General features: G+C 47.4%; 1 protein-coding gene across 2 annotated transcripts in view; it reads left to right on the forward strand.

The window, feature by feature from the left end:
* The window catches only part of LOC144175017 (cell adhesion molecule Dscam1-like), a 285,594-nt gene that overhangs the window by 216,580 nt on the left and 45,135 nt on the right, over positions 1 to 23,879 (forward strand). For both annotated transcript variants that reach the window (XM_077704026.1, XM_077704025.1), the window contains exons 9-13: positions 6,875 to 7,177; positions 8,308 to 8,427; positions 10,022 to 10,201; positions 11,169 to 11,316; positions 12,154 to 12,302. In XM_077704026.1, the coding sequence (XP_077560152.1) occupies positions 6,875 to 7,177; positions 8,308 to 8,427; positions 10,022 to 10,201; positions 11,169 to 11,316; positions 12,154 to 12,302 (900 nt within the window). The remainder of the gene's footprint in view (positions 1 to 6,874; positions 7,178 to 8,307; positions 8,428 to 10,021; positions 10,202 to 11,168; positions 11,317 to 12,153; positions 12,303 to 23,879) is intronic.

Below are 23,879 nucleotides of genomic sequence, written 5' to 3' on the forward strand. Positions count from 1 at the left end.
CAGCATAACAGTCCCAGAAAACAATAGGGCACGAATTGAATAGATGTAAGGGCGAAATTAGCTGCACGCGGAAATTCTTTGTTAATATGACAAGTATCAACAATATTATCGTGGGGTCCGCCACCACTTTCGCATAACGAAAAGGGTTCCCCTGCCCACTCAAGCTGAGAGCCACTGTTCCAGCTTACATTCATCCGTATGCAGCAATGAGAACCTTAGGGTAATCCCCCTCAATAAAAAGCAACAAGTAGCTAAGGCAAACACATCGATGATTGCTTACCAGCTACTCTGCTTCGCAAGTTACTTTAAGTTATCGCTAATCCTACTACAAAATGCGCTCGAATGGACGTGTGTAATGAGGTTAAGAATTGTAAGGGGCAGGGGCGGCCGTCCCATTTCCCACTAATGATGTGAAAAAAAAAGTGACGGAAGAGTACACCGCACAGTCGAACTTCGAGCCATTGTATCTCTTTTGGAGAGGGATCACGATCTGTCTACTCTGTGTGGATGCTGCGGCTATTTTATCCTCCTCGCCAGACTCACGGCGAATAGTTCTGTAGCGAAAGCTACAGCACGCCACCTCCGGCAGTCTTCGCGGGGTGACCAGTTTTGACCTTGAGAGCTAGAGGTCAAACCACACCCCTTCCGTAAGCGTCCGGATTGAAGCAGCACCCGATGGTGGGGACAGATAGGCGAGGAGGGAACGGAGAAGTGCGCGGGATCACTGCCGCCACCCGGCGGAGGAAGTGGAGGACGCAGCCGCCGCAGCGATAAGTATCCGCGACGACGGAAGGCTGCGTGTGCGCAGAGCCGTGTGCGATGGAGTAGGACAAACATCCAGCTGTGGTCACTTATACATCGGCGACTCTTCACTCTAAGAAAAAAAGGCGTGGTAGTTTCTCCCTTAAGGGTGAAACAGGAATGTATCATATATTGCTCCCTAAGAGGTAGAAAGGTTCTCCCTTTAAGAGGGAGGGGCGCGTTTCTACCCCTAGGAGTGGAGGAAGATTTCCCCCTTTCGTGAGCTAATGGAGGAGCGTTCCTCCCCTGGCAGCGTCACCCAAGCAAGGCTTGGCATGCGAGAAAGGCCTAGCGAACTGATCGGTTTGAGGATCGAGGACGTACAAATACGTAGGTTACTGTGGTTGTGTGCGCTGAAAATGCGCTAAAATAACCAAGAAATTACCTACCGAGCACCAGAACTGCGGTTAGCAAGCAATGTCGCCAATCGTATATGCGCGACTTGCATTCGTCTCGCTGCGCGCCCCGCCTACGCGTTCAGAGCGAACGCGCCGCCGTAAACACAGTAGAAGTCATACCGATTGCTTTAAAAATGCCGCCTTTATTTCCGAAAGGTTCGTAACCCCGCCGTTCACCTCACCAACGCCGCCTGTAATAACATTGCCTGACGCGTCGCGCGCTTTTCAATGGGAAGGGTAGGGACGCTTAGTTCAGGCACTGATCCGCTATGTGGCGCGTGCCGGCGGACATCTCGCCTTACGTCACAGCTCGCGAGTCGCGAACGCTGCACCCACTTCTACGACGTGTGTCTGTCAGCTTGCCTGTTGGGCTTCAAGGGCCGTTTCGCTTACATCTTAGCCGTGACGGGGCGCTAGTTCTGTGGCGCACTGGGGATCTCGTTCAACGTGTCGCTCGCTTCATACTTGCTGCATTTTTCCAAAGATAAAGACGGAGGCGGACTGAAATAGTCTAAGAACATTCTGATTGTCGGGTAGACATATAGCTAACAGAAAAACGATATTTTCGGATGGGGCAGCCATTATTTTACTGATATTTTTCTTTCTGGAGTATTTAGAGAAGAAAAAATTGCGTGCACGTTTTTTGTTCAGGCGCTCACTTCTACGTTCCAATAATATCACGTGCTTGTAAACTTCAGAAAATTATAGGAAACAAAAGGATAAGCAGCTGCGATCCTGCCACGATGTCCGGGCGCTTCTACAGTACAGTCCTCAATTTTAGAAGTGCGTACCGATGCGGAGTGCGAACAGGGGGGTCAAAACAATACCTAAATGCAGAGGGGATAGAGGGGGGATGCCCCCCTCAGAAAATTTCAGGGCCTGTGATCCGAGTAGATAAGCGCGCAAAGCCGGCATCAGCCTGCGGCAGCGCAAGGGATTTTGCCTCGTGACAAAGGAAGTTTTATCAGTGACAGACCAAGAAAGACAGGCATGGTGAAAAATAAGAAAAGAAGGCGTAGGAGCGCCGCCTCAGGAACGCTAAACAAACTTTCCACTATTTTGCATAATTTCCGAGAAGCGGCGCTGGCTGGCGGACACGAAAGCACGCTGGAAGGCTACGGAGCGGGGAAGGGTAGGCAAGAGCAACAGGAGAGTGGCTGTTTGGCCATTTTTCGCTCACGCGTTAGGCACTGTTTATACAGGCGGCGTTGACCTCACACGAGATCACAAGCATCCAATGCGGCCGTTTGAGAACAACCAGTTGTTGTTAGTCGTCTTACCTTGCTACAACCGATGCATCAAAACGCGGATCGTCTGCAATCGTAAATCTCAGCATGAAGGCAATGCAGGCAACACGAAAAACGTATCCGCCGCTGTCGCATCCTCGACAATGCTCGCCCTCTAGCGTGCTCGAAGTAAAACAATCGTAAACGTTTTAAAATGACCGATAGATGACGCAAAAAAAAAAGTAGGGGTGGGGAGGGGCAGCTACTAAGCATCACCATCAGAGGGCTTCACACCAAGGCGTTTCCTTAGTTTCCTTTATGGATAACGTATATTAATATAGCCAGCATCACGGACGCCGCATGTGGGCGGGCACATATTGGGAAGTAACATGGCACAACACAGCGACATACACTTCCTTAAAGGCACTGCCAACGCACAATCCACGCAACACACAACATTACACCACAACATATTGTACACTTTACACGTGTCCGCATGATCACAAGCCACAACTAAACATTGAAACGGCGACAAAGTATATATAACCCTGATCGCCGAGAATGCAGGTAGGAACAGTGAGATCGTTGCTTGTTTCGATAACCCACGGCAGTGCGTAAGCCTTGGATGGGTTTTGTTATTTCGTCAAATGTAACCCGTGTAATTGCAAACTTTTATTAATTTGAGGTTTTGTAAGAAGCAGTAAAATAGCTCAAAGAAGAAAAAACGTTTCACGAAACAGTGCGGCAGGTATGTTTGGGTAATGATACTTATTGCCTCGCCTTCGCTATTTTACCGTAGAGCGCACCGCTGGTCTGCAACCATTCAGCCAATTTTACCGAATGGGGGGCATTTTGTTGTTGGTAACTGGTGCGTCAATATGCTGCGGTCCGTGCTCGTTGACGAAAAAAGGGGCAGTTTGCTATCATCGCTGACCTCTTTTACCCTTGGGCGTCAGTATAAAACGTCCACAAATGCAGTGGTAACGTTGAACAGGGCGCAGGCGAGTCGCCCAGAGCAAGCATGCAGCGGTGCCCACCGAATGTGCTTCAAACACACGGCTGGCGAGCCGTGCGTTAGCGTGGCGGGCACATGTTAAATAAAAAGAAAGAGCGAGAAAACAAGCAAGCAGCACACCACAGGGGAGGGGTTGCTCATAGTCGTCGTATGCGCCCGATCGGCGAAAGCCACAGTGTAACGATGAACGGTTTCGTTTTCGGCGTCGGCGCCGACAGCAGATTGCAGACGACAGGGGAGAATATTTCCTCCCCCGCTTGGGTGTTTCGTAGAGGCCGTACAGAGGGCGCTACGTGTTATTGCTAAAGGGAGAATCTCGCTGGTCCGGGGGAGAAAAGCCTCGATTTCCTCCCTTTTTCTACCCTTTTTTCTTAGAATGTTAAACAACGCCATGAGGTGAAAAGAGGAATCACGCGACTGTTGCGTCCGGCTTCGCTACCTTCAAGTCTTACGCGTTGGTGTGAGCTCCCTTCATTTTTTCAATGGTCTCCGAGGGCTCTTCTTGCATTTGAAAGATATGCAACGAAAGAATGCCTGATGGCTGGCCGGGCAGTACTCGGTGAGCAAAGGACTGACAACCGTAAGAGCCCTAAGATCTAGTGATTCACTCGCTCCTGACTTCGGAATGACCGCATTGTGAATGAATGTGTAGCGTACGTTTGCGGGTGTACAATCAGAGGTGTCATTACGTTCAGTGCCAGTTCATTCAAAGTAAGAACTTACTATTAATTTTCCAGTTTGGCTCAAATTCCGTTCGCCTTGTCACCTTGTAACGGTTACTCCGCGTGCAGTCTCTTTGGAGCGGCAGTGAACAGGCCATTTTGCATATAGAAAAGAAAACGTTTGAAGGCTACACTTCCGACGTGTTTCACTACAGAGTTGTGTGTAGTTCAGTGTATTCATTCTATATTATACGCCTTGCAGGGCGTTGGTCTTAAAGTAATGCTGCGTTTGAATTTTACTGCTTTGCATTAATTTTCCTGATTCTCAAACAGCGATGTTTAGTTGCAGCTCCTGAAGCTTAAAACGAAGAAAAAAATGTTTGTAAAACAGGCTCAGCGGTAATTAAATCATGTTACATGGAATGGCGCCGACTACTACGTCTGGTAATTAGTCGGGCGCAAGTAATTAAGCACCACGGTTCTTAAGGAACAAAAATACCCATAGGTCGAGGAAAATGAAAAAGTAATTAATAAGAGCCAACACGAGGATGCCTTTAATCAGGGTAAGTGCTTCTATATAAAGGGCCTTAGTCAAAGAGAATAATACCACCTGTTAACACATACGTCATTAATTTCAGTTCACGCCTCGCTTGCCTTCGCGCTAAGCTAATGCTGCGAACAAAGTGCCAAAGTTGCCAAATTTAAATTCAGTGAAAGCTAAATTGTAACGCAAACATGTAACTTCCGGCAGCTTATGTTTATAGGCGGTAGCTGTATACCTATAGAAGCAAGTTCCTTCCCAAATATTTCATGCACTAGTAGGAGCTTAACGTGATTTGCGCTATTTATCTATGCCGGCGTGGACTATCCGACTTAATCAACCCCAAGACGTTAATTAATGCAATATTTTCGTCCGGTAGTTATGCTCGCAAAACGGAAGTTTCTTTCTTTTCTGGTAAATTGTCTCGTCTGCAAGTAAGCGCCACCACCCACGGGCACATGCGGGCACAAAAATTGTAGATCGTTTAAAAGTGCCATCATGAGAACGCACAACTGTGCTTTATTTGAATGAATAGCAGTTCGTAAACCACCGTTTTTAGATGCAAGGCATCTCTTACACTCTGCCTGTCCTTCCATCCGGCGTGCATGCGTCCGCAAGCCTCCTCCTTTCCCCTCGCCTGCCAACTCCGTTAGCGCGTTCTCCTCGCCATGCCAGCTGTGCGTCAGCGCGCCGTTAGCGCGCGTATGCTACACTCTCTCTTGTTCTCCTCGCCATGCCAGATGTGCGTTAGCGCGCATGCGCGTCTCTCTCTCATCACTCTCTCTCGCGGAGCGGCTATCGAACAGCGGTATCTGCGGCGCGCTCCTTTTGTTGCTTTTGTTGTGTTTGTGTTTGTGTTTGTTTTGTGCTTTTTGTTGCACATCGGTTTAGTACGAAGGCTTGGGTCTGTCAATCTGCATAGCTTACGTGGCTATCTTTTTCAAATTGTGGGAAAGCTGTGAACGTAGGGTAGAACGGCCGTTTTTTGCTTTTCAATGGGCGTTGCCTCAATATCGTCATTGTCACCTTTTTTCCGCTCCTACAGCAATGTTTCGGCTACCGAAACTAACAAATGTTTCGGGGCCTGAGATCAGCGCGCATCTTGATCGCCAAAGCTCTCATTCAATAAATGGAGAGATGATTGATTTAAGGCATTCTTGAAGCATAATTTTACGATCCCCCTTTTCACAAGCTTTGAATGCGCAGAGTTGTACGGGAAGAGTGGCTTATTGGCTCGTGGTGCGTGGTACCAGCAGACATGGTTATCGTTAAATGAAATACATCAATCTAAAACTCGGATTGACCAATCGTCGGGAAGTTCATGGGTTAATTCGAACGGTGCGAGGCACTGCTTAACTTTTGTTAGTACATTAAAAGCCTCCGTCCCAAATAAGTCACACTTGCAGTTTGCAGTTAAGAACAATTAAAAAATCGTCGACAAACCTAAAGATCCTAACAACCGACATCCCTGCAAGAGAAGCAGAGACTACCTTGTCGAGTTTTGAAAGATACAGATTACTAAGAACGGGGGCGATACAGGAACCAATGCAGATGCCGGACTTCTGAAGGTGCGCTTGATCGTTCCACATGGTAAAAGTTGATCAAAGGTAAAAACGTAAAAGCTCTAAAAATTACTGCAAGTTACTCCGGCAGTGTTTTGGAAGGCAATAACGCCTACACGCGATGCCCCTGCAGGCAAGCCAACCTCCCTCCTGCAATGCAGGTGTATTGCCTGCACTGCCGCCTTCTCCGCCGCCGATACCCACCCGTGCCGCCACACCTCTCTCCGGAGGCAGGCCACATGCTGCGCATCCTACAAACACACTTTCCCACACCGAACAGAATTGATACACACTCATCCCACCTCTTTACTAATTCTACCTGTTCAGCCTGCGGGGCACTCGACACTTACTACCATTCCCTCTGCGAGCGCGGCACAGACCCATACCCCCCCATTCCCTCCCCTCCCCTCTCAGAGGAGATGCTGCGCGACCCGGGGGGAGTCGGGCCAAGTCCTGAACGCTTCCTGTGCCCTGGCGGATGCGGCAGCCCTCAACCCTCCCAATACCTGATCCCAAAGGACGAGATAACGTCTCTCTCTCTTTCCCTTCCCTTGCTTCCTTCCTTTTTTTCCTTCCCTCCGTCCTTCCTCGTATACAAGCTTTTTATTCCAAATTGGGTCACAATCCATATTCACCTCTTGTCGCCTTTTCGTTTTTCTCTAATCCCAGGTGGGCCTCAGATCACTCCCTTCAGCTTCCAGGCTAACCTGCACGAGGGCGTCCGAGCGGGCCTCACGTGTCTTGTTCACGCGGGAGATCCACCCATCCGCATCGAGTGGCTGCGGGATGGCAAGCCGCTTGTGCCGGGCGCCTTCTCCTCGGTGCCGGACGTCTCCATCCTTTCTCCCGAAGGCGGCTTCGTATCCACGCTTACTCTACAAAGGCTCTCATCTCGGCAGAACGGCAACTACACCTGCAGGGCTTCAAATCTTTACGCCACAGCCCAGCATTCCACCGAGCTTCTTGTCAAAGGTACGTGCTTTCTTAATCGGACAGTTCTGTTCAATTCAAGCAGAGTAGACAGAGGGTCCCTAAAGCGTGTTACTGCAGTGTAGTTATAGCTATATTCCAAAGGTGCAGCAGGTTCCTCGCAAACATGCTGGTGAAAATGCAGGCTCGGTGTAAAGGGCCAAATAAGGCAACATACAACCTTGCTTCATTTCCGAATAATGAAGAGCTTATACTTCACTACAGTATTTTTCAGGCGAAAGAACTGTAGCGACTGCAATAATGACTGCAATAATGAAACTCCGGTCGGCTGTCCAACCAATCATGCGCCAACAGAGATCTAGCTTACTTGCTACCCGAGTGTAGGACATTTTATGCTTCCTCTATAACATGCAATGATACTTTCGCTTGACGGGAAACCTCGAATTTACAGAGAGAACGATGACCAAACTTCTAAGCGTTTTAGCTCAGCCATTCCGCCGTCGACGAAGGTTATCACGATAAACGGCAATGAACGTATATGAAGCGATGAGAAAGCATGAAACTTCTTTTGGGCATCTGACGCACTAAATTCATCAGTACAAGCAAAGATAGGCGGAAATATTGTGAAGATACACGTAGTAGTAATACTAGGAGACATTAATTACCCGCCGCGGTGGCTCAGTGGCTAAGGTGTTGTGCTGATGAGCATGAGGTCCGGGGTCGATTCCCGGCCGCGGTGGCCGCTTTTCTGATGGAGGCGAAAAGCAAATACGCCCGTGTGTACGAGATTTCGGCGCACGTTAAGGATCCCCAGGTGGTCAAAATTAATCCGGAGCCCTACACTACGGCGCGCCTCATCGTCTGTGTTGCGTCGGCGCGTTAAATCCTACAATCAATCAATCAGGAGACATTAATTGCAAAGGTGAACAGGCGAATAGCCTCTGGGTGCGTAGCAGTTGATGGAGGTTTATTGTCCATTATAGTCACGACACCAATGATGTTTGCTTAAGACTAAACCAGTTGCGACGATAGCAGTCTCACGAGCTGTTTTTCTGCTTGAAGCTTCAGTGCATTTAGAAGCGAAAATAACGCAATGAAGAAGTAGAGGCAAGAACAATATTTTGCGGTGATTAGGCGTCCCCACTTGAAGAATGCGATCTCTTCTCTCGCAGTGCCCCCCTCCTGGACATTGGAGCCAAATGACACGATGGCTGTATCGGGGCGCTCTGTTTATGTTGACTGTCAGGCCAATGGAGTTCCCCAACCACACATTCGTTGGAAGAGTGCTGCCGGTAAGGGCTGTTACGTTGCAGCGTGGCACAACAATTCAGCGTGCCCTGATTTAAGGGTACATCTCAAAGTGCGGGTTCTTTTATCCCAGCTATCACGTCGAACGCCTGCAAAAACGCTTCATTTCCGCCTGTTCGTTAGGGCATGGAAAACGTTTTTATGGAGTTTATTTACAGCTTTCTTGTACTCCTATACCTGGCATGTGCTTGTGAATGCGTGTATTTTTTTTTGTATTGCTGACCCCAAGGCTGGTATAATTGTGAAGAATTCTGAGCTTTCCGTCATTTCGGCAGTGTACACATATAGTGCAGAGCCTATATAAAACTGACAAAGAAAAGCGCAATGCTCCTGCAATTATGTGCCTTGAAATTACGTGCCACAGTTCTTGCATAACGAAGATATAAAATTTACCGGGAGCCTTTAAAATAATACATCTGGCACCTCATGTGTTCGCAAGGAAAAGCAGAACTTTCAGCTTGCGGTACATTTTAAGTACCTGTCATTGCATTATTTACGGAACACGAGTTGCGGTGTGCGAATCTTACTTTCTCGCCGATCAATATAAAAATGATAGCAGGAATTACGATTTCAAGAAGATGACCCGCGTTTACTATGATACTACTCAAGCAAAAATACACCAATCCCGATGTCCCATCGACAAATCCACTATACTAGCAGTTGCTATCACTGTGAATCAGCATCCGGTGTTTGCCTAATCGCTACAATTTTTCGTTACTTCTGGAGGAAGGTTCGCATGTACTATTTTCTGCTGTTATCTATTATTTCCTATCTCGCCCTGTTTTGGCGTCTGCCCTTCGGCGGCTTTTGTGATGCGTGCGCGTATGAACGCCTATTTATTTTCACGTGATTGTCACTTTTTGTTGGGCACTTCTTTTAGAGATGCAGATTACTACTCCGGAATTCACGCACCAAACTTTCCTTGCGCTCTTTGTTTTTGTAAAGGGTATGGGTAGTCGCAAATGCATTAGCCTCATCGCAATCTTGTGCCTTATGATAGCCAAATGGCTTGCGGGCCAACTCATCAAGTACAACAAAACATTTTTATCGCGTTTCGTTGATTGATTGATTGATTGATTGATTGATTGATTGATTGATTGATTGATTGATTGATTGATTGATTGATTGATTGATTGATTGATTGATTGATTGATTGATTGATTGATTGATTGGTGGATTGAGTGAGTGAGTGAGTGAGTGAGTGAGTGAGTGAGTGAGTGAGTGAGTGAGTGAGTGAGTGAGTGAGTGAGTGAGTGAGTGAGTGAGTGAGTGAGTGAGTGAGTGAGTGAGTGAACGGGCGAGCTACTGGCCAGAGAGTGATCGAGGTACGCAGAAGACTAAAGTTGTACGTGCATGAATCGTGTCTAACGTTGAAGCTTAATCCCGTACTTTAAATCACATTTTTCTTGAGCTGCACCTGAAATAACTTGCTTTCATTTACTACCGGACTCTGACACACAACACCTTAATACACCATCACGGGCGAAATTCTTTCACCAAAGAAAGAGACCGATATCAAAATATTTTCCTCGGCCTTGTAAAACATAATGGAACTTCGTGGTGCTTCTTTTTTCGCAGATCCCCAAAGCCCAGTGTCCCAGTTCCGAACCATCATCAGCAACTCGCACATCCACATCCTAGTCAACGGCACACTGAGCATCCGCAGCGTTGAACCGGGTGACGCGGGTCTCTACCTCTGTGAGGCATCGAACGGAGTCGGAACAGGAATCAGTCGAGTGCTGAAGCTACTTGTTCGGAGTAAGAGCTCCTTGGTGCCCTATAAGTTCGGAGCATTTACAGCTTTCTTTGCGTTTGAAGTGGCCCTCTCATTAAACATTGTGCACACGTGTTTTGCCATGAACCTAGGGCTGTTTTATTTGTGCTCTTTGCAATCTATAGGGCAAGCACTGCATGCATACGGTAAAAAATAACTCGATTCTCTGTATTTTCTGTGTCACCCAACTGGTGAAAGCGGATTGTTGGCTTAACTAAGAAAACCCACTGCAGCATCCGCAACGTCAGCGCGTATAAGGAAGAGAGGAAGAGACGTCAACGACTGTCCTTTTTGAATGTTAGCCCAGCCCGTGGCGGATGTGGGCTTATAGATAAAGAGGATATATCCGTAGTGGAATAAATAACCACTACCACAATGTTCATTTGGGCGTTTTTAATATCTCGGATTACCAAAATCACCTTTACATTACCTGAAGCATCCTAACGATTTTTAGCAGAATGAGGCTAGGCAAGAAGGCGGACCTTTCACCTTTCACGAACACTTATTAGGCTGACCTGTCACTTTCACGGTCACGTTCATTTCTAAGGACATGCCCGCAGTCGTCGAGGTCTGTCTCCTGTCCAATGAGAAAGTGCAATAGAATACTTTGCTTCAACTACGCCACTGTAATTGACTCCAAAGGACGAGTACCTTTTCCTAAATCCTGCTGCTTCTGTATACTCGGCCTTAGGCACAACACTCAACAAAAAGGTACAAAATGCCTGCTGAGTCTAGATCCTAATTCCCTTGGAGCAAGAAAGCTCATAGCTGCATCAACATTCGCTACCGGACAGAGTACCAGCGATCACTCTTCGTTCTTACAGTAATTGTTTTGGTATTTTGGGCCTATCCGAGCTACACTTTAATGAATATTACACATAGCATCTTCTGAGCATTATGTCCTAATACTCTTTCTCCACCGCTGGTATTTATGCGATTCCTGTCTTTTAGGTGCGCCGCGATTCACGGGGAAGTTCATGACAGTTTCCGTGAGACGAGGCGAGGGTGCTGAGCTGACCTGCCCAGCGCAAGGAGACCAACCCATCCGCTTCCACTGGCTCAAGAACAACTTGCCTCTCAATATACTCAAAGAAATCAGGTGAGCTACGACGCGCCCGGATATGACCGAGCTCCGAAGATAGTCGTATTTAACCAGCGACCCTTACTTGTCAACGCCGCTGAGCGTTGGTTGTTCTGGAGAAATATTATTCCCCTAATGCTGTTCTATATTTTCCGACCTTTAAGTAATTGCTGTCAACTAAGCACGGGCTGATTTCTTCATGTCCCGTTTGAGAACCTCATTATCCATTACCCCCAATGTATTTATCTCACTAAACACGTTTCACTGGGGTCATGCTTCCAAGCTTAATGCTCGGTGAACTTTTATACTACTTGGATTCAAAAATTCAAAGATTTTATTTCCTCAGAAGTGTGAGGAGGCAGGTTGGGACTAAAGGCTGCTTAGTTACTTAGTACCCTATAGGTATATAGCTACTATATAGCTGCTATATAGCTACTTAGTAAAATTGCAAAATCTTTGGTAGTCTCATTTGAAGGTACTCATTAAAAGAACTATTTAGGTACCTGTAATGCAGTTGTCAGTAAAAATGATCCGGAATTTCATTACGACAACACGAACTCTTGTGCCGTCAAAATGCCGAAATCATTTTTATGTTTACCGCACTTCTTGTTTCATTACCGTAAAGTGCTGCCGTGAACGTATCCTGGCTCTAAACAGGTTATAGTAATTAGCGAGCTCATCAGATGAGGTTCACGTTGCCTTCTTTCCCTGGAATCCTTTTCCCTTTGTTCTAGTAATAAATGTCTGCTGTTCCCGCAATAAACCATCGAATTGTTCCTGGCGTCTTCTAACCTTGTTTTTTTTATCAAACTTGTGAAACTATAACATTTGTCTCCAATTTCATCTTCCTTGCAGATATTCCAGGGTAGAGGAAAGAACCGGTGATGTCACTATATCAAGAATCACGATACAGCATGTGGAAAGGTCCGATAACGCCCTGTTCACGTGCCAGGCAGCTAATGAGTTTGGTGAAGATTCCACGAACATTCAGCTTACGGTGCAAGGTAAGCAATAAAGTTTTGTTTTTGGTGTCATAACGCAATGGCCAGATTGATTGATTATAGTGTTTTGCGCGCCGACGTTACACAGGCGATGAGGGGCGCCGAAGTGGACGGCTCCGGGTTAATTCCCCAGGTGGTCAACCTGAGGATGTTTAACTAGCGCCAAAATCTCGTACACACGGGCGTTTTCGCTTTTTGCCTCCATAAGAACAGCGGTCGCCGCGACCAGAAATCGACACGCATCCTTCGGCTTTGCAGCGCAACACCTTAGCCACTGAGCCACCGCAACGGGTAATTTAATGGTCAGAAAACACTGAAAGAGAAACATGCGGGATACTCGTCTTCATTATGGCAGTGCAACAACTGTGCCACACTATAGTCTTCTGAAGGAGCTGCAAGAACAATATAGGTAAGTGGCGTATGCCCAGCTTCTTCTGACTGGCGGGAAGCATTAGGGTTGAGTGACATGAAGGTGCCATCACAGGCCGAGTAAGGTCATTTTTGAGCGTGCGGGTTCCAGCCTGTATAGAAAGATCTAGGTGAAATAGCACACAAGAGATCGTAGTACCTCACCGCTCAAAATAATGCATGCATGTTAAAACATTTGGTTTTGCCGTAATGCCACCTTCCGCGATGTTTAAACATTTGGTTTTGCTGTAATGCCACCTCACCCAATGTCGTCTTTTAAAGCACAATTAGTGCTGCTGTGAAATAGCAACACTTTGTTGCAGTACTGTACAAGAGGAACGAAGTGTTATATATGCAAAGACCAGAAAAAAACGGCAATACTGCGTCCGTTGCGGTAGGGGACAAAAATCACAAAAACCTCGGTAAGCAATGGGGCGGATGAGGTAGGTCATTGAAACAGATAAAGAATTTTGGAAAGAAAGAAAGAAAGTGCAGAAAAAATGTCCGCCAGGTAGGATCCGAACTCACGACCTCAAGAATACAGGTCTGGTGAGATAACCACTACGGTACCGGCGGGGCGATTTTCCCCTCCACTTTTTGGGGTGTTTATGTTAAAGTATTTTTGCTTCCTGTGCTTTGGGGTGGTAGCCAGCACCACTCGGACTACTCGGGGTCAAGGGGACTTTCTTTTTAACCCCCGGGCCGTGACTCGAGTGTCTACGACATGTCAAAAGTGGTCGACAACCGTTGCACCCTATTAAGCTTCCTATGCCACCACGACTGCCAGAACAGAGGCCCTCGCTATGCATGTAGCGAATCAGAATGCGAAATGAGGGGCTCGTTGAAAATAAGACAGAAATGAGAGTTGGCAGTCAAGAAAACCTCGAAAGCAAAGGGGAGGATGAGGTAGGTCATTGAAACAGATAAAGATTTTTGGAAAGAAAGAAAGGAAGTGGAGAAAACACCATCATCGCACCAGACTGGTATTCTGGAGGTCGTGGGTTCGGATCCCACCTGGCGGTCATTTTTCCTCCACTTTCTTCCTTTCTTTCCAAAAATCTTTACCTGTTTCGATGACCTATCTTATCCTCCCCTTTGCTTTCCGAGGTTTTCTTGACTGCCAACTCTTATTTCGCCCCTCATTTCCTCGCCCCTCGCCCCTCATATATATATATATATATATATATATATATATATATATATATATATATATATACGCGTCAAAAATGCAGTGCTTATTGCCAGGGCTATTCGGCTATTTGAAGGTGCTTTAAATAGCCGAATGAGGTGATTGTCATTTTTATGTGATACAGAAATAAAGAAATCAAAGTTGAGAAAAAATACCCCGTGAGCGAAATCTAGAATCGAACCCACGACCTCAGCAAAACGCGTGCGGTGCGCTACCAACTGCGCTATGCCGTCCTTCCATTTGCTTGCACTTCGGTAATCAGGTTTTTTCGCGTAACTGGTTCGCGAACCCTTTTGGAATGTAATTTACTTGATACAAAACCAAACCGGAGGAAAATGAAGTAACCAAAAACTGATCGCAACGTTAACCAGGATATTTATTTCGGCCGGCACTTTTACTGTAATTAGAATTGAAACACGAGCAAAATTAACAGCGGAACTGTATACGTCCAGGTTTCAGTACATTGTTCTCGAACGGGTCATAATAACACCGTAAGCCATTTATTAGGAGTAAATTTGCAAATCAGTGAGGCGTTGGCTGACACCTGGTCTAGCAAGAGCAGTATCAAACCGCTCAATTTTATGTAACGAAACCCTTTAAAAAGACAAGGAGCAAATTATTAAGGCCTCATACAGCAAGCGGAGAGCTAGGAAGTCACCTATTTTACACGGTGTTCTGCGCTGGGGGATCGATTGTAAATTCTCTTACCTCGGCTGTGAGTTCGGTTACGGATCAGGAAACTGAAATCCGCCAACGTTTACGGGAGCGCGAACGAGCGCCCCGGACGGCGTGTTTCAGCAAAGCTCGTGCCCGAGGGCTGCCGGTAAATGGCGGAGCTAGCAGGAAGACGTTCTCAGCGATGTAGAGAATGCGTCGAAGGTGTGCAGGTACCACGTAAGTAAGTCGGCCAAGCAAAAGTGTGCGTGAGTGGAATTTCACAGGGACATTAGGATTCAGTTGTGTGGCAAGCGACAGATGATGGTTCGAGGCGAAAACAATGTGATTGTTTTGAAAGTGTCCACATGCTGTCAATGTGTACGCGCTTTTTAAGGGCGAAACTCTTCTTGCTTGGGCCCTGTCCCGTCCCTCGTTGCTGCGAAGCACGGCGGAATGATGATGATTGTGGCAGGATCCCCCTAGGGATTGGCCAACCAAAGATTGGCCGAAGAGGTCAAAACGTTCAATGCGTTCGTTGCTACCCAACAAGGAGGAGAGGAAGAAGAGGAGGTTGTCGTTCGTCGCCTGCGAGCTGAAGACACGTACCGGGGTACGCGACACAAGACGCTCTGCAGAAGGCGACGGCCAAGGTGGCTAAAATGTCACACACCGAAATCGACAACTTACCCATGGATATTCTCATCGCCCCAAACAAGCCCTACATAATCACCACAAACATCGACGTCGTCGACGGGCTTGTCAACGGAGCGGTGGAAAGCTTGACGTGCCGAGTCTTTATATGACGTGTGGGCGAATGTTTCACGGTTTTACCGATAAGCATTTGAGCTTCGCCCCTCTCATCATGATTCACTTCGTGGAGATAGCGGGATTTTTTTTTCTTTTTAACTGCAAAGCTCTTTATTGGCTCGCCTTGTCGTCGTTGTTCGCTGTAACGTCTGGTACGGGCAAGCTCTTTTGGATTTTTCGCGTTTGTTGACACCATGGATACCGGACTGCGCTCAAGGCTGGAAAAGCGAACGAAAGACCTGGCCACATGCGTGCGGCCTGGCCTTGCCCTTGCGCGGAGTACGTTGCTGGGGTTGCTATCGGCGGCACGTGACTTTTTATCGGCGGCGAACTCGCAGCCGCACGGGGAGGATCGTGCGCTCGTTCCCTTTGATGCACCGCGCACTGTTTTTCGAAAAAGCGCCGTCTCAGAGTTCCCCCCCCCCCTCCTTCGCCCCCCCCCCTTCCCCCCGTCGCGCACGCGGCCGCTTTCGCGGGGCGGTCGCGTTGACCAGCGGCATCCGGATCCGCTTGGAGATGCTGGCGTTTCGAAGTGGCTTCTCGTTGGCGAACCGCATCCGGATCCACTTGGCGACGTTGGCGTGCCGAAGCGGCTTCGCTTTCTCGCAGTGTGGGATCCGCTGCTCGACGCTGACGTTTCGAGGCGGCTTCCCTTTCGCCAGTTCGCTGACAGAATTGTTGGCGCCCATTCAGTTCATCGGACAAGCAGCAACTGAGGGAGCGGCGCGCGGAGAGGAGGAGATGAGTAGCAGCGAGCGCGCTATCGCACAGCTGGTGGGGAGAGGGGGAGAAGAGGAGCAGCGCGCGCTATCGCACAGCTGGCGTGGAGAGAAGGAGAGGAGGAGAGCGGCTGTTATCGCACAGCTGGTGGGGAGAGGGGGGGATGTGCGGACGGACGCCGACGGACGGACATAGCCTCGAGCAAGAGATGCTTTACATCTAAAATACATTTCCAACCGATACAAAACCCGTGCACAAAGCGCGCCGGTTCGGTTCGCTGTATCAGTGGCGATGAACGGGAAGGCGTACAGCAAACCAGCGCCGCACTTGAGCAGCGTGCACCCGTGTTCTGACAAGCTGCACCCATATCTTGTGAATGGTAGTAACAGAGAGTTCAAGAATAACGTACGCAGCCGTACGCAAACAGTTAGCGAGCGCTATTTTTTGTATCGTTCGCACTGCACCTGCGCCGTACGTTAAGACGCTTCTGCGTTTAGCGGACGGAAGAATAGCGGAGGCTATTTCAGCAAAATAGCGTGCGTACGTGAGGCCGCTTGCGTTTCCAACATGGCAACAAGTAGCGCGACAACCATCCCCGGTTGCGCTCTTCTGTGGACAGTAATTTGCTTCCGATGAACAAAGTTCTTTGACCCTGTGTTTTTAAATACGTCGAGTGGTTAGCACGTCGCCCTCACGCAGATCTGTATCGTCATAACGTCGCTGACTGTCCGAATGAAGCTTGCAGCTAAGCCAAGCCAGCGACCGAAGCTGGGTCTGTTCTGTGGCTGGGTGCATAGAGTTGCTGGGTGTGTGTGTGCATCGCCTCCAGTATTTTTACAACGCCAAACGCATCAGTTCGGACAGGCCAACCAAGCCCTCTCCTTCTACTCTGGCCACTCTCCCCCAATGGTAACCTTCCAAGCGCTTCAATCATGTGACCAGTTCGGCTTGGGGCGACGCGTGGTGGTGAGCGGCAACGTTGGCAAAACATGCTCCGCCGCGGCTCTGAGCGTTCTAGCTCTGGCGCGAGCGCCATTTCTTTGACAATCTCAAACTTCGGTTGTCTTGACAACGAGGAATCTCAAACTTCGGTTGCCTTGCCAACAAGGCACAAACCGCTCTGGAAGTCAGTTACGGTTGCGTGATCCCGGTTCAGCCCGGGCCCCCACCTCGCGACATGTGGGCACTGCAGGCGTGCACTTCCCATTGCATCGCGCACTTCCCATTGGGAAGTGCGCGATGCGTTTGGCATAAACAATACGGGAGGCGATGGTGTGTGTGTTGTGGACGCGTTTGTTTCGCGATTAAATGCGATGTCTTCGGGTGGATAGGGCTTCCCATGGTATGGAATATCTTTTACGAGCGACGTACGATCCAGCCTCGCATTGGGGTATGTGCAGTGTGCCTGGCTAAAGGCCTTCTCGGCTTGCGCGCCAGAGTTAAGTGACTTGCTGTTCATCCCCGCAAACCGCGCGCGATGTGAGTGCCGATTTTACGACGGGCAGGAGGAGGCAACCGATCGTCTGTTAATCGCGGTTCAGACATGCGATGCATGTTGTGACGTTGTGTTCGTTCGAATCGCATCTCTGGATTGTTTTGAAGTTGAATTACATGTATGCGTCAAACGCGGGAATTCGGCTCAGGACGTTCTCCGCGATTGCACGAAAGAAGTGCGACGGGGATTTAACGCTTTCTTTATAGAACGTACTCAGGTAAGAGAATATCCATGTTGTGTTATGGCCGTGTTGCATTCAATACAAACGGTTAAGCGTTTGTTTACACTTGTTTTGAATGGCCGTAAAATGTCCAAGCACTCCGGCACTCCGCTGGCAGATCAGCCGGCGAGCAGACCGTGAGCAGACGACAAGTCTCTTTGCCGGAAGTGCGTGAAAAATCTGCCCAATAGCAGGATGTCTACTTCATGACGCTCACATGGGAATCGATGACGCGGACATGTGAAGATGGCGGCGTCCAAAAACACGCAGGGAAGGGTGAGAAAAGGGCGACAAACTTTGCAACAAAAGTGTGAGCTTTCCGTTGCACGTAAAAGAGTAATACTTGGCATAGATGACGTTGACGACGCAATCTAACGATTGCGCTAGTTCATTTAGTGTGTTCAAAAGCCTTTCAGGGCCCCTTTAAACCTTGGTGAAGGTCGTGAAGGTTGCGTACACTTCGCTACCATCACGTTATACGCGTTAGTCTGAGCTTTCTTTATTCTTACTTTATTTTAGATGCGGAGCATCTTATAGCGGTGGCCTGTCCCGCGTCGGCTTCGGTGTCGTCGGTGTCCGCACTAACACTGCGCATGCGCAACTCTCCTCCTTCCCTGTCTCCAACAGCTGCGCGTTACTCTCTCCGCTCTCATTCTCTATCTACCAGTTGCGTGCGCTTCGCGTGCGTTCGCTTCTACTCAATCCGCGCATGCTCGGCGCTTGCGCATCTCTCCTCCTCTAGTCTCCTCTCCTTCAAGTGTGAATAGAAGCCGCGGTAGAGCGCTGCGCGCGTCAGTGCAGCGCTTGCTTCGGTTGTCGTCAGTTGACTCCGCTTGACTCCGTTGACTTCAGATGCAGTGTGATGGAAGCAACAGCCCCGTCTGTGAGGGGGCTGACGCAACTTATACTAGCATCAGCACAAACACACACAGCAACGTTACTTCCAATCAAGACAAAGCTGCGAAGCGAAGGGCAGGCGACGCTGAACGTAAACGTTTGAAGCCAGTGGCAGACCCTGAAGTACGACAACGAGAAGCCGCTTCGAAACGACAACGTCGAGCAGCAGTACCTGAACTTCGAGCACGTGAAGCAGCGTTGGTTCGTGAACGTCGAGCGGCGGATGCTGAACTACGACAACGTGAAGCAGCGGCGGTTCGTGAACGTCGAGCAGCGGAACCTGAACTACGACAACGAGAAGCCGCTTCGAAACGACAACGTCGAGCAGCAGTACCTGAGCGAGCAGCAGTATTCGCTCCGCATCACCCCATGGTTCCCCTCGGGAAGATGGTGTATTTATTTATTTATTTATTTATTTATTTATTTATTTATTTATTTATTTATTTATTTATTTATGTATTTGCTGCTACCTGTATGTCGTGATAATTCATAAACTGCCTATATGAATTGCATTTTCATTTCCAGTAGTACTTTGATTGTCCCCTTTCCCTATGCAATACCTCGTGAGGGGCCCTTAAGGGTAAATAAATAAATAAATGTTGTGGTTGTTGTTGATGATGATGATGATGACGACGATGTGTTGCTGCGTATGTTTCTGCAGAAGGCTGAACTAGCAACGTTCAAGGTGCGGTATTTATAAGGATTCCTTCCTTCTCGGCGCTGTGCAGCGACTGTCAGACATACGAATACGTGTTGTACTCCCTTAGGGCAATACTGCTTAATTAATGATCCACCTTTGCAGTGCAGAATGACGGTAAAAATGCGTATTTAGAAGTACTAATGATTTCACGCTGTATTAAAAACACCTTAGGAAACACCACTCATTTTCTCCATCAAAATAAATGAAAATTTGATGGACCTATCAAGGGAAGAAGGTAGAATGAAAACGTTCGTCTTAAATTACACCACGTTTGACAGCCGGAACGGTTGAAAATATGCTATATATTTTATATAATTCATTACCATATACACTACCCATCGTTTCGTTAAAACGTACTATAACGAGGCAACGTTTTTCGTGGCCGAGTCCGAACTTTTACGGTGCTTGGAAAGGGGCTTTAGGCGAAACGGAACGTGGTTTATTCTAAATACAGGCGACTCTCAATAATTTGAAGTTGTTTAATTGGAAGTTTGGTTCAAGCCGAAGTGATATTCTGGTCCCGGCAAGTTTACATTTAATCTAATGGAGAAAATCGTTGGGTAATTTTAAGCTAACACCCACTGCATTGGTTAACTGGAGGTTATTTTGAATAAAAAGCGTCAAGGTGACCTTCCTTTCTCCAAAAAATTCAAAATTTTAAGCGCGAAACCAAAGCGGTGTTCTGGACTGATGTCGGCATCATCGTTACTGAGGGAGCGTACAGCTGTTTAAGCAGAAGGTCTGTTGAGATCCACGCCAGCGTATGCGTCTCTCCATTTTAAAGTTCTCAAATTTTCTGTTTTTGCGCACAGCGCCGTTTGAGCTTGTTTTTGTGGGGCCGCTTGAGGCTTCGATTTTTGTGATAAGGCGGGGTTCAGACTGTTGCCGCAAGTGTCGTAATAACTTTAAAAAATGACGTCATTTCACGTCTCAGCGGATCTGACTGCGTGACATGCCGTTTTTCTTTTTGCGTCCAGGGATTACGACATGGCTTTTGCGTCGTAGTCTGAGCATAGCCTAAGCATCAACCATCATGGCAACGCGTGTCATATACGCTCGACTTGGGGCCGGAAGTCAAGTTTCTGAACAAAATCGAGGAGGTAGATGTGTTATTGCGCTCTGTTTTTTAATGTTCTTTAATCTGTTATTGCGCTCTTTCTTTAAATGAAAGTGTGGTTAATTCGAATTTTTCTGCGGTCCCGTAGACTTCGTATTAACAGGAGTCACCTGTACAGCCTGTCGACTAGGAAGTATATATTTAGCTTCAAGCTTGCCTATGGGTATTCAGTCAAAAGCACGCGTAATTCTAGCGTCGTAACAACCGAAAGTTATATCAACCTGTTTCACCCCCGGGACACCGGCTAATTTCCTACGTGTTTTGCTACCTACACCCAGACCTCCCTACAATGTCACTGTAGTATAAGAGGAAAAGGCAGAGAACTTTCAGTTATTCCCATGGGAAAGAAAGCGCCATTTTGACATTGCCACATGAGGTGTCGGCAGCACAGAAGTCAATTTCTCTATTGTAATTACAACCTCTCCGGAAAACTGCAAACCTATTCATAACGGGAAAATGGTTCAACGCGAATAATATTTGTTCTAACACTTACAACGTCCTTTCATCTACAGGTCTGGTAAAAAAAATTGAAGTTGTGTTTTTATTTCTATGCATGTCTTCAAGTCTCGCTGTTGTCTAATTAGTTTTAAAAATGTTTCTAGTGTTTTTGTTTTAAAGGGAGTTTTCGGGTGATGAGCTCTCTCCCGTCTGCTCACCATAACAAAGGGCGAATTTGATTAAATTGTTTTGAGCTTCTCTTTCTTACACTATTTTGGAAATTTAGGATCTTTCAGTAGCCCGTAATTGCGACAATTTAATTAAGAGGTCAAAGAAGCAAGGTTCTAATGTTTCACGGAAGCAAGCCTGGCTTGAGGAGTTGGATCTGGCTTTCACATTATCGGATGTTGGTTACTGCTTCAACTTTTTTGTTTGTGTATCATTGTTTTTTGTGCCCTTCGGCTTCCTGTCTTTCAAGGATGCCGTCATGAATTAGTGCTTATTTTGCTTTCTTTCAACGGATGGTCCGATCTCATTAGACCCTCACTATCTAATGAGACAGCGGCAGACGTAGGGCGACAATTTCGTTCAGTATTTTTCTACCCTGACCAACGTCGCTTAGACCTCCGCGTTGTTTTTCTGTTATGTTTTTTTTTGCAGCGATGGAGAAAAAGGAGGCCATCTATCCGTGCTCACGTCATTGCTAATTAGAGAAACAGAGGGCCCAGTAATGAGGTGTGGCTGTTACATTTTCACTGCAAGCAGGAAGAGATAGGGGCTCGCAATCATTCACTTGCTATGAGAATTTGTGCGCACCCGAGTCAACAGCGTACTTCCGCGATTGCGCCGCACATTCTCATTAACATATGCTTGAAAAGAAACAGAATGCTTTTGGCTCTAATGAGACAGACGACTGCTGTTCGGACTTCGTAGTTAGGCGCAACTTAAGAAATTGCCGTTCCCTCCTCCGCGATTCTGATCGCTTAGAAAAACAACTGATTTAAATATTTGCGCCTTTATCTCGTATATCATTCTGTTTTTGCCAAAAAACCTTAGGAGTTTTTAACCAGTCGGAAAAACACAACGCGGGGTCAGAATTCCCGATGTAGGAACATGTGTTGCGTCGATATTAACTACTTTGTTCAGAAATAGCACTTTTCATTGATGTTGGCACCGGTGTCGGCTAATTTGGGGTTATAAGAAAGGAAATACTCAAACGTTTAGTAATAGCGAAAAAAATTTGCAGAGTCAACCAAGGGCAAGGAGGTGGAAATAAAAATGAGCGCCCCTTTCTTAAGAGAATGATGGTTAAAACGCGAAGTTGCTTCGATCATGTCGGTATGGCGGAATCGACCTGATGTCGGCTTCATGACGCGCGCAAACCAGGGTCGATCGCTACCATGGGAAGCATTTCTTTTTATTTTTCGCACGGGGGGGGGGGGGGGGGGAGCTTGATTTGCCTTCTCTATCATTATTATCGTTTTGTAAAACCCGTTATGTAGAAGTTGGATTTCCTGCAGTGCGTCATTGCACGACATAAACCGCCATCAGTAAGCCATAGGAAAGCTTCGTGTCAAAAAGAACTCGCGCAGAATGGAAATTCGGTAAAAGTATCATGCGAGCTTTCTCCCATGACCCAACCCTTATTTTTCCTGCGCTCATAAGAATAAATAGCGGCATAAATGTAAGAGCTATAAAAATGAATCGGACATTCGAAGACAATTCTGGTATGCTTTTCTTGGTTGCTTTGTCTCGATGTCCTGCGTGTTTACACAATATCCAAGATCAAAAACCAATTTGCCAACGTTCTAACCAACTATCCCGGATCAATATGGGGTTATTTTGTATGGTATATACGGGTGTATATTCTTTTTTTTTTGTGCAGAAAATCCGACTCAAACGCAGTTCGCTGTGAATACGCGATCCGGGTACCTGTTCCGTTTTCGCTGTAGATCTTCCGCACTCTATAATCGGCTTCCGTCCAAAACTCTCAACGCAGGTTATCATGCTTCATGTAAAATTACACGTCACCGATGGCGAACGCTGGTAACCTTTACTCAACAGAGCAACATTGGGATTATATTTAACCAAAACTGTTGACAACGTCAAACACTCAGCAATTCTTGAGAACATCGCCAGACTCGGCCTTGGAAAACGGGTATACGACTATGCGACAACTCATGTAACTTTCTTTGCGAATGCACAGCTACTCTGGCTGCAGGGGTCTTTACTCAGACGTGATCGCGCTTGGGAGCATGGGGATTCTGCAGGGTTCAGTCCTTTCCCCGTTCCTTTTCATTGTAGCCATGATGAAGCTTCCTGAAATACTGGAAAAGATCGATGGTCTTTAACACAGCCTCTACGCGGACGATGTGATGCCTTGGGTCAGCGGAGGCAGTGACGGGCAAATTCAGGACATCTTACAAAAGGGCCTTGAGGCTGAGGAGAGGCACGTAGGTCCGATAGGCCGCAGTTGCTCCTCCCAATAGTCAGAACTGTTGCTCTACAGACCCACTAGAAGGGGTAGAAGTGGAGACCCGAACCCCCAGGTTGTGGAGATTTTCACGAATGGAACGCAACTCATTCACACACTGTCCAGTATACGGGTTCTCGGTCTCCGAATACAGATCAATGCAGCCAACTCGGAAGTCGTTCTCACGCCCAAGAAAGCGTGCATCAGACTAGTCGATTCCTATTAGTTGAAGCCTTCGTCCTGAGTAGGATAACATACGTGACCCATTTTCTACACCTCAAAAAAGACGAACTCAAAATTGACGTCCTTATTATACTGCCCCACGGGCAGGTGCTCGGCATCCCGATCGCTACTCCGACGAAACATTTCGAAGCGCTTGGGCTTAACAGTACCCTTAGAAAACTAACAGAGGCTCAACGGCCGGCGCAACGAGAGCGGCATAGCTACAGCCAGACAAGT

The sequence above is a fragment of the Haemaphysalis longicornis genome, unplaced genomic scaffold (genome assembly GCF_048455015.1).
Source record: "Haemaphysalis longicornis isolate Haplotype H1 unplaced genomic scaffold, Haemaphysalis longicornis Haplotype H1 scaffold_3, whole genome shotgun sequence".
In the NCBI taxonomy this organism is placed as follows: domain Eukaryota; kingdom Metazoa; phylum Arthropoda; class Arachnida; order Ixodida; family Ixodidae; genus Haemaphysalis; species Haemaphysalis longicornis.